Raw genomic sequence first — 11,370 nt, 5'->3', positions numbered from 1 at the left:
AGTACTGAGAATACAGTGCTTAGATATATCGGTGTACGGTTTAAAAAAACCAAATAATATTCTCTATCCCGATGCAAATTTAACAACTAAAAAGTGGATTGACTTGTTCTTAAATTGTCTATGTAATTTTTGTAGGACAAAAAAAACAATGTCCACAGATTTACACTAAACTTACACAGTTTGAAGATAATGATATTAGGGAAGCTTCCCTGAAAATATAACGTGCTGAGGTACTGTAGTTTTTGGAAAATGAGTAAAACAATGTCATGAAAATAATTTTCGTCTCATGAGACGAAAATTATTTTAATCATTTACAAACATATTTTCGTTAACTTATTTTACTAATTTCTCAAAAACTACAGCACCTCAGTAAGTAATATTTGAAGGGAAGCTTTCCACTATCATTATCTTCAAACCCTGTAAGTTTAATGTAAATCTATGGACATTTTGAAAAAGTACACAAATCCTTAGAAGTCTTCTTCCCAATTGTTGCCGATCAGATCTCCATCTGAGAGCAAGTAAACTTTTTTGTTGGCCAGGCTGTGTGGTTCGTGGGAGTGGGGTGCTTTTTGTACTAGCAGTAGGCCTTTAACAAATCCTGACAATGTATTTTATTTTTGTTTCTACAGGAAAAGCCTGTGACAAGTTGTTGTGGCCAAAAATAAGTAAGTAAAAATAATTTCAGACAAAGGTATCTTAACCAAGATTTACTTTCCAATAAATAAAAAAAGGATAAATGTAAATTTAAGCTGTTACAATATGTAGTTTGGGGAATAATGACTTAATACCATCATCTAGTTTTCAATAAACGAAAAAAGAAAAAAAGGTTTGGGTCTCGCAAGGGATTTTGTGGATATTCCTATCCAATTTGATCAGTGGTGGTCTGATTGTCATGAGATGGTACTTCAGAACTTTGACAGTTTTTTTCAGGTGGAGATATTTCTCTGGAAGATTGGTACTGGTATGAACTTTAGAACCATCAAGTTTTCATGTTGATATATTTTTGTGGAGGATTGGTACTGGTATGAACTTTAGAACCAGAAAGCTTTCAGGTGGATATATTTCTCTTGAAGATCGGTACTGGTATGAACTTTAGAATCAGTGAGCTTTCAGATGGAAATATTTCTCTGGAGGATTGGTACTGGTATGAACTTTAGAATCAGTGAGCTTTCAGATGAAAATATTTCTCTGGAGGATTGGTGCTGGTATGAACTTTAGAATCAGTACGCTTTCAGATGGAAATATTTCTCTGGAGGATTGGTACTGGTACGAACTTTAGAATCAATGAGCTTTCAGGTTGAAATATTTCTCTGAAGGATTGGTACTGGTATGAACTTTAGAATCAGGGAGCTTTCAGGTGGATGTATTTCTCTGGAAGAGTGGTACTGGTACGAACTTTAGAATCAATGAGCTTTCAGGTTGAAATATTTCTCTGAAGGATTGGTACTGGTATGAACTTTAGAATCGGGGAGCTTTCAGGTGGATGTATTTCTCTGGAAGAGTGGTACTGGTACGAACTTTAGAATCAATGAGCTTTCAGGTTGAAATATTTCTCTGAAGGATTGGTACTGGTATGAACTTTAGAATCGGGGAGCTTTCAGGTGGATGTATTTCTCTGGAAGAGTGGTACTGGTACGAACTTTAGAATCAATGAGCTTTCAGGTTGAAATATTTCTCTGAAGGATTGGTACTGGTATGAACTTTAGAATCGGGGAGCTTTCAGGTGGATGTATTTCTCTGGAAGATTGGTACTGGTATAAACTTTAGAACCATCAAGCATTCAGATTGATATATTTCTCTGGAGGATTGGTACTGGTATGAACTTTAGAATCAGTGAGCTTTCAGATGGTAATATTTAATGGTTTTGCAAGTAAACTTATCAGGGTTTTCAGAAAGAAAAAAATTCTTGTTAGTTTTGTAGACGGTGGAATAGACTATGTAAGTCTCTTGAAAAAAGGGAAATCAACCTAAAATATTTCTATAAAATAGTATTAATATATGTGTAAAAATTGAGATACTTGCACGAATTGAATGCTCAGTTCTAGAAACCCCATATATTTCCATCTCGCCATAATTTGTGGGACCATTGCATAGTGTTGATAACATTAACATCAAACAAGTAATTGGAAACAGAAGTCAAGTTCACAGATTTTATTTGTTCATTGTTAAATTTGTGTTACTTTCTTTGGTGGCTAAATTGTCTGACAATAATAATATAATTTATAAAGTCATTTGACGAAACAGTATTTGAAGAAACAGAATCGTGCACAAGCAGGGCTAACAGTCATTTGCACCAAAATGGTTCCTAAAGTGTGAATACACGCAGGTCTGCTAAATTCTTTATGTTTACTACCTCAGTTTCAGAGAACCAGTATTACCTCATTAGTTTTGGTAAATTTTCATATTTAGTTACTTGTTTATTATTCATTTATTAAAATTATGTTTTTGTTACACGGATATCTTTCTAGATAACTTTACATCAAATGTATGTTTTCTGTGAGGACAGAAACAAAAATCCTCACCATTCTTTAGAGGGCAGTAGACACTATTGGTAATTACTCAAAATAATTATTAGCATAAAACCTTTCTTGGTAACGAGTCATGGGGAGAGGTTGATGGTATAAAATATTGTTAGAAACAGCTCCCTCTGAAGTGCCATAGTTTTCGAGAAAGAAGTAATTTTCCACAAATTTGATTTCGAGACCTCAGATTTAGAACTTGAGGTCTCGAAATCAACCATCTAAACGCACACAACTGCGTGTGACATGGGTGTTTTTTTTCTGTCATTATTGTCTCGCAAATCCGAAGACCGATTGAGCTCAAATTTTCACAGGTTTGTTATTTTATGCATATGTTGAGATGCACCAACTGTGAAGGCTAGTCTTTGACAATTACCAATAGTGTCCACTGCCTTTAATGTTACTGAAATCTTAGAATCATGTTCAATCTTTGAGCAAGGGCAAGCACTAGTGGTTCAACATGTACATTTATTTTAATAGGGTAAACTTCAAGGGGTTTTCACAGATGCTGATCCAGTTTTTAAGGGGGGGAGGGAAGGCACAACTAAATATTGACCAAGACATTAGCTCTCTACACAACTAAAAAATACAAACCAAAATATTTCCCATCAAGTGCTTTATATAATTACTGTTCTCTCACACGGGTTACACAACTATGTTTCCACAAGCCTATTGTTCCGACACACCCATGTTCCGACACACCTAGTGTGTTTCTTGTTCTATATACCCTAATCCTAACCCTAAACCCCAGCATGTAAACTAGGAGGGGGAGTTCTTGGGAATATGAGGATTTCGGAATATAAGGGTGTCGGAACAAAGGGGCTTCAGAATATAGGGATGTCCAGAATATAGAGCAGTCACTCTCACTCATGGGCAATCCATCTATAATTTAAGGCAGTGGACACTATTGGTAAATACTCAAAATAATTATCGCATAAAACCTTACTTGGTGAAGAGTAATGGGGAGAGGTTGATAGTATTAAACATTGTGAGAAACGGATTTTCTGAAGTGACAAGGGTTTTTTCTTCTTTCATTAGTATCTTGCAACTTCAAAGACCAATTGAGCTCAAATTTCACAGGTTTGTGATTTTATGCACATATTCAACATTGTTGAGATTGACCAAGTGAGACACTGGTCTTTGACAATTACCAATAGTGTCCAGTGTTTTTAAGGCAAAGATGAAACATCATATATGATAAAATGTGGAGGTAAACAAACTGACTTGTTATAAAGTCATTAAAGCAACTTAGAATTTGCAAGTATGATTGAAACAAATGAATATTTATTTGTCAGTGTTTTTGTATCTTACATTTGAGCAACTGAAAAAATACCCAAGAATGACCACACATTTTGAAGAAAAGAAACAAATAAATAAGCAATGGTGCGCCACCAAGAATTTGGCCAATAAAAGAACATTTTTCCGGCCCCTTGTCTTCTACCGCAAGGATAAAGACGGGTATTGGTTTTACAGACCCAATGATGTCATTGGATAAATGTAAAGTGATGTAATCTTTCCATTTCTGTGTTTTGATTGGTCCGAGTTTAAGAGCAAATAAGTTTCAAGCATGAAATTGCAATTATTGACATTAGAACTGAGCTGACCATATGTTACTTTTACTGTTTTTTCTTTATAAAAGTGCCTATAAATAAGCATATAAAGCATCACAAAACCCAATCTATTAGACCCTACATTTACAACTATTATATAGACCCATTGCATATTACGTCACAATTTAAAAAAAAAGAAAAAGATCATTGGACAATAGCTGTTCTCTGTGCTTAAAAACTTGCGCGTGACCTCAGCGTACCTGTAGGGTTTCGCGTTATGCAAGGGGGAGCTACTGATTTCTTACACGATACAGAACACGCCTCCGAACAATGCACGTAAGTTTGGGTGTCGACTCTCTTTTGTGCATGTTTGTATACGATTTTAACGCCCAACATGACACCCAGGATAGGGACATGTGAGTAAGCTGCGCGTATTGCAAGGGGTCTATAGACCTTATGCACATGACGTTATTTCAGTACGGCGCCCTCGCCTTGAGGTCAAAAGGAGGATGTTCATTGGCCAATGTATGTGCGTTTCGATTGTTTTGTCACCGTTTGACCTCAAAGATGGCGGCTGGATGACGTCAATGCATAAGGTCTATACCAAAGAAAAGTTGGTTACCGCAGAGAACAAAATAATAAAAAGTATCTACTCCGCGTCTCTGAAGATGTTATACTGGCACTGTGTCTGGGGTGGTCTCTGTAAGGGATGAGCAACTAACATTGCCATCTTGTCATGGAGTTGAGTTGTTTGCCGTCCAACCTCGTGGATATATGAAGTGTTATGGACGTCAAGGTTTAAGAAAACGTCGTAAATTTCCTGCATGGGAAAGAAAAACATTTTTGAGACTGTCAGGTTGGTCTTAGTGGTGTCTTTCTTCGCCTTCCCGTAGGACCCTGGGCCCAATTTCATAGAGCTGCTATGCATAGAAATTTGCTTAGCATGAAACTCTTGCCATGATAAAAGCAGGATTACCAACCAAATTTACAAGTGATTTTTAGGATAAGCAAACAATAGCTGTATACAAGTTCAAAACAATATGCAACAAATGGAAATTTGGTTGGTAATCCTGTTTTTATCAAGGAAGAAATTTCATTCTAGGCAAATGTTCGTGCTTAGCAGTTCTATGAAATTGGGCCCAGGTTCAAATACCACCGGGATAAGCAGAGCTGTGAAACTGAGCCCAATATTCTCTGATCATACTTATTGACAAAGTTTAGTTGCTTTTATTTCTCTTTGCAACGTCTTCAAAACTGATATGGCACTAACTATTATTACCTTGACTTTTACTGGGTCTTATCAATGCTCGGTACACACCCATAGTCTGTCATTGAGAAGGGGGATGGTTATTTTTACCTTGCAGCAATTATCTTCTGTTGGAGGCTCATGGACATAAAAGACGTCAAAGAAGAAGTACGGAGATGTTGTCAAACTCTGTTGTGACTGCAGAAGACAATAAAACATATAAAGAAATTAACTTTCAAACGTTCAAAACAAGATTGCATTTGGGAGGTGCAGATTCACCAATAGTAATCTGTTTGGAACAGAAATAGAAACCAAGCTATGGGTTAACAACTAAAACACTATGAAGTACGATACCGGTTTGACTTTAGACTTGTAGACATGTTTTTAAATGTTTGTTGCAGAGATAACGGCTTACTCCAACATAGCACCAAGACTCTGAAACTCACTTCCGGAATACCTCAGACAAATACACAACATCACTCTCTTCCAGCAGAAACTCAAACCACACTTGTTCTTGATTGCTTTCCAACATCTTCACAAAACTTGACCGGCGCCTTTGAATGTTTCTCTTTCTCAGTAAAGTGCGCGTTATAAATGCTGTAGTTTATTATTATTATCATGAAACTATAGTCTTGCAAGATATTGCGTTCTCACAATACTGTGCCGTTCTTGCGATACTGCTGCTGTCCGTTCTTGCGATACTGCTGCTGTCCGTTCTCAGGAAAGTGCTGCTCTTGCGAGACTTGTGCTGACGCAACTATGACCGCGCCGTGAGCCAGTAGCTGTGAAAACTGGTGTTTGTATGCAGGTGTATTGTGTGTACACATGTGAATGGGGTGAAAGGTCAAAGGTACATCTGGTAGGATCCCGCCAGGTGCTCAAGGCTAGTATCTTTTTCTTTCTTCTTTTTTTTTCTTTTCCAAGGAGGAAATTGTTTATTCACACTTAAGCCCACTAACAGCAAAAAAATTAACAAAATACTTAAGGTTAGTATCTGGCGTTATTCACGTGCCGCAGATGTTCAAGCTAGAAGCTGGTTTGCTATAACCGCTACAACCAATTTAACGACTCTAGCATGGTCTCTGTAATAAAACCAACCTGTGAATGTGTGTCATCGTCTGCAGCAAGCTGAGGGATGCATCGTGATCGACCGTACACAAACAGGATCCTGACTATGTGTGGAGGTGGTAAGCACTCAATGTCTTCAATTTCAGGCAGCTTCACTTTATCTTGTCTGTAAAAGAACAGAGGGAGTACAGAATAGGAGATATAAAGTGATGCCGAATCAAAACTGGGATTGCACATACAAAGAGTCCATTGCAAATTTACATTTTGTTTGCATTTTGTTATACGGACTTTGAATTTCTGGCACAGAAATTTTCCTCAAATAACAATTTGTATTGGAAATTCACAAAGAGCACCACAGCAAAAGCTCAGGGCAATTGGTGCCATGGGTCATTTTTGAGGCCTGTGTTTAGCATAAATTTAACACTTTGCGAAGCCAAGCAAGGCAAGGAAAAGCAAGGCATTTGGGGCGCGCAAATTTCACTGCACAATTGAAGTCTGCATGCGTACACTTACTTCACGCAAGGGCACTTGGTATCAAATTTTTCAGTCTTTCACTTTCAAACATGAAACGGTTTCAAAGTATGAAACGGAGCATTAAAAAACCCCATAAAATTAATAAACTTACATGACATCAAAGAGTGATCTCAAATTACAGCTCTCACATTCTGTCGTATCGTTGGTCATATCCAGTAACACATTTACAAATTCTTCAACATCAGATGTAAAGTCCTGGATCTGAAAATAAAAAAATTCAAACTTTTAAAAACAAACCAACAAATACTGTAAAATTAGTACAACACCCTAAACAAAGATGTTGAGAAAGTAGGAGGGAGACCACCAACAAAGTGCTACATATTTCAGTTAGTAGAGCACAGGTATATTAAAAGGGTGGCACGGTTGGCTTGTGTGAAAGCGCTCGCCTCTCACCAAGGTGACCCCGGTTCGATTCCCGGTCGGGAAGCCATTGTGATACACAAAGTGTGGGTCTTGGACAATACTGTTTACCGAAAGTGTCCAATGGCTTTAAATGACAATAAATTTGTTCTTGGATGAGGTGTCTTACCCAAATTGCACTTTCCTGAAGGAGGACTAGCGCAAATTCATGCTTAGGGCTAATGGCACTCTTCGTCTGGACGAAGATGTTTAATGCTCTCTTGATAAGCTCCAGAGGATTATGCTTGATACTGTGAAGAATAAAACAGAATTAAACGGAATAATTCTCAGAATATTTGACTATTTGATCATTTTTAAAAATCACTCTACCAATGAACAAACCTACATGTACATGTACATGTATGCCCCATTTCATATAGCCTTGCTCAAGGCAGTCGAATTATTCACTCCGAAAAAAGACCGCCGCTGTATAAAAACCCACCCGTATTCACTGTGCGTAAAACCCACCCGTATTCACTGTGCGTAACATCGCACGACACGATGCCCCCGTACACTATCCGCATGCGGAGGCCGTCAGGCCGACAGCCTTGTAGGATCTGTGTTTAAGCCACTGACCTCATTACTATAATAAGCGAAGAGTTCCCACGGTCAGCTCATTACCATAATGCCCGCGAAAGACGAGACATGTTTACCTCACACACCACCACCACCACGGACGCATGATAGGGTCCAAAGGTCGTGATAAGGGAAGTGCGTGATTGGACGTCAAAATGAATAATTCATTTGCCTCACATCCTGTGTTGTCTGATAGGTCTGACGAACGATATACATATTCATGAGCTGCATACTAGCATATCCTCGAGCCCCCCCAATTTCGTCCACTATTGGAATTTTTTCAATAGAACACATTAAAACGGGAAGATACAGATCCGACAAGGCTGTCGGCCTGACGGCCTCCGCATGCGGTTAGTGGTGTACGAGTGCGATGACTTGTGTGAACAGTATTCGTGCGATGTGACAGTGTGTATACGGGTTGGTCATTCGGTGTGATCGCACCATGCACAGGGTATACGGCGGGTGGGTTTACAGCTGCGTCTTTTCGGAGCGAATAATGCGACTGCCTTGAGCAAGGCTACATTTCATAGAGCCAGTAATGTAAGTATAAACACTTGCCATTACAGCACAACAAAATATTGCCGAGTAAAATTAGCTTACTGTACCAGCCAGAATAATAAACAGTTAAATTTACATTTTTTGCTTAGCAAAGACAAACAAATTGGCTCAGCAGAATGTTCTGCTTAACAGCTTAATTGGATAGCGCCCTGATGCTTTATTGCCAAGGGCAAGGCAGCTTTTTCCTTTAGTAGAGGGCACCTCTATTGTCTACAAGGGAACTTTCTACTGGAACTATGTTTCTACTGGAACATTCCAAAGGGCACAAAGGCAACAACCAAGTATCAGGCAGGCCAGGGCCCAATTTCATAGAGCTGCTTCAGCAAAAAAATTTGCTTAAGCAAAAAAATCTTTGCTTTGCAAAATCAGATTACCGGCTAAGACTCCACTCAATTGTTATGCCAAGTAAACAACAGCTAAATATTAGTCACAAGCAATGTACATGCCATGAAATCTTTGCCAGTAACATGTGTAAAATAAGCAAGCTATTTTCGTGCTTAAGCAAATTTTTTGCTTAAGCAGCTTTATTCATCTTTAAATTTGTGCTGTGACAGTCACATCACACTTTGTACTTGAAATTGATGCACATCTTAAGATCCCAAACTTTGTGAACTGCAGAATACGCTGAAAAACAACGAATTTAAATAACTTTCTCTTACCCTTCCTTGGATACAAAAGGAACTCTGTTTACTTCGGTGGCTAAATCAATACAGATGATCTGCAAATGAAGAGAACGATAAATCTGATAAAATCACATCTGATGATTTGTTACATATGGCTAGCTGCTTGCTGTGGAATTCTGTGCTTACAGACCCCTGTAAAGCTTGTAACTCTATGGGCCGTTAGCGCAGAGTTCCTCTGTAAGCAGAGCCATGAATTTAGACCAGGGCCCAATTTCATAGAGCTGCTAAGCACAACAAAATTGCTTAGCATGGAATTTCTTCCTTGATAAAAACAAGATTACCAACCAAATTTTAAATTGTTGCATATTGCTTATTACTGGTATTCAGCTGTTGTTTGCTTATCCTGAAAATCACAAGAAAATTTGGTTGGTAATCCTGTTTTTATTAAGGGATAAATTTCATGCTAAGCAAATTTTTGTGCTTAGCAGCTCTATGAAATTGTCCCAGGAGCAAGCAGAGATAATGGGGCCAATCTTAGCATGAAAACGCCAAGAGATACTTCTAGATCTGTTTGATATTGTCTACGATATTGTCTCCAGATGACAGCTGTAAGGAACAACCCTCCAAGTCGTAGTTCTAAGACTAGGCAGTAGAGTACATAGCAACTACTTCTAGAAACTTCACAAGGGAGCATTATAGTTTCTAAGGTACATGGTAACAAGGTTTTAAAATGGCCTTAAGTTAAAGACTGGAACTTTGAAGTAAATTGTAGTTACTCTAGCAAGCTGATCAGATTCTCAAAATACCACACAAAACAGTACACAAGATAAGGCATTGGTTTTATATAGTATACCAGCACCAGCTATACTACTCCTACCTAGAACTATGAGGTTAGTTCCGAAATGGTTCCGCTATCAATCATCTATACGAACGGAGACAATACAAGAACGAACCTCATAGTTCTACGAGTACAGCTGTTTTCTTATTTGCGATAAACGAGGATGGATGGTTACGATTATCACAACTAAAGCTGTACAGATGGAATTCTAGCCTAATGGATGGTTCCGTGGCAGTCTATGGTATTGGTAATTGCAATAACGTAATCCTCCTCCCGACAGTGGGAGGAGGGTTACGACTTACGTTATCCCAACTAATAACTATGGTATTGGGTGATCTTTGGTACAACTAGTTGCAGTAACTATGGGATAATGGTACCATCAGTGTCAAACTGCAATATTGATTCTTACCCCCCCCCCCCAAGAATCTAGTCCTGGTTATGTAACTTTGATTAATCTTCTAATTAAAACCCTCGATCCAAATCAAACAAATGAGTATTAATTATACAATTTTTTCAGGACAGTTGATGCGCGGCAAATTGAGCGTCGGTGCAAATGTTTCTTGTTGATGTGACTCAGTCCCAAACTCCATCTCAACATTGCCATGGTTACGATGCTGATCAAACTGCATCTCTCGTTCCATATCCGGCGCTGGACTCCTTGAAAGCCCAGACATCAAGTCAGAGTCATTTTCACTTTTGGTGGTGCTCATTGAATCGTCACTGTCCTCCACTTCGGCAGCGCCGAGTCCACCAAGAACACCCTTCCGGAAAATCTTGTCTGCTGATGCGTGCAGGCTCTGCCCAACTTGGCCTAGAACTTTTCTCCCGACACCGGTGATCGGCATTGAAGTTGAACCAGGAGCTGTTGTCCCAACGGCTTCGTCGTCAATTATGTCATAGTCTCGGGTTGGTTCAATTTGAGAAACCCCTTGAGGAACTGGTGACCTTCGATCTGTCATTTTGGGAGGTATTTTGGGCAATTTATGCTCCATTTTCTGGTAAAACTTCTTGACACAATTTCCTCAATGTTTTCAATGTTGACAAATTTAGGACTGGTATCTGTTTCCCTGAGTTGAAATTATCGCATACGTTTTCTTACTGTAAAGGGACCAGACTACATAAAGGCAAGTAGTCAGTGGCCATTTAAATCACATCTATTGTAAAAGGTAAATACGTCTAGTTGTATGACCTAAAATTTGACTGCTCTGAAACATGCTAAATAAAAAGTGTTTTGAGAAAGAAATTTCGTTGTGTTTTACCATTGTAATGTGGAAAACTGTTAAATTGGTGGAGGTTTGTTGAGAAATGAATCAAAATAGTTAAAAATTGATTAGAATTGAGTCGGAAATATTGGGATGGGACTGACCTGTATGGGTATTCCAATAAAAAAGGGGGTTTCCAAAAGAAGTCTGATCAACTTATATTAATAACAGTTTTGTTTTAATAAATTAAGTACATT

At 38.4% G+C, this 11,370-nt stretch overlaps 1 protein-coding gene across 2 annotated transcripts; it reads right to left on the bottom strand.

Annotated features, from left to right (window-relative positions):
- Positions 1–633: 633 nt before the first annotated feature.
- Positions 634–10,979, bottom strand: LOC139946042 (BRISC and BRCA1-A complex member 1-like). Of its 2 annotated transcripts, XR_011787201.1 has the most exons (8): positions 10,418–10,979; positions 9,110–9,168; positions 7,447–7,567; positions 7,009–7,118; positions 6,414–6,549; positions 5,427–5,513; positions 3,461–4,889; positions 634–2,583 (listed from the first exon to the last, which is right to left on the bottom strand). XR_011787201.1 is itself a non-coding variant. In XM_071943627.1 (7 exons), the coding sequence occupies exons 1-7, from the start codon at positions 10,901–10,903 to the stop codon at positions 4,719–4,721; spliced, it is 1,170 nt and encodes a 389-aa protein (XP_071799728.1). In that variant the 5' UTR covers positions 10,904–10,979; the 3' UTR covers positions 634–4,718. The 2 variants fall into 2 exon arrangements, 1 of the variants encoding a protein (XP_071799728.1); XM_071943627.1 differs by having other exon boundaries at positions 634–4,889.
- Positions 10,980–11,370: the final 391 nt, after the last annotated feature.

Source organism: Asterias amurensis, chromosome 13, assembly GCF_032118995.1.
Source record: "Asterias amurensis chromosome 13, ASM3211899v1".
In the NCBI taxonomy this organism is placed as follows: Eukaryota; Metazoa; Echinodermata; class Asteroidea; order Forcipulatida; family Asteriidae; genus Asterias; species Asterias amurensis.
The sequence above is the reverse complement of the archived record's forward strand: the minus strand, read 5'-3'. Positions and strand labels throughout refer to the sequence as shown.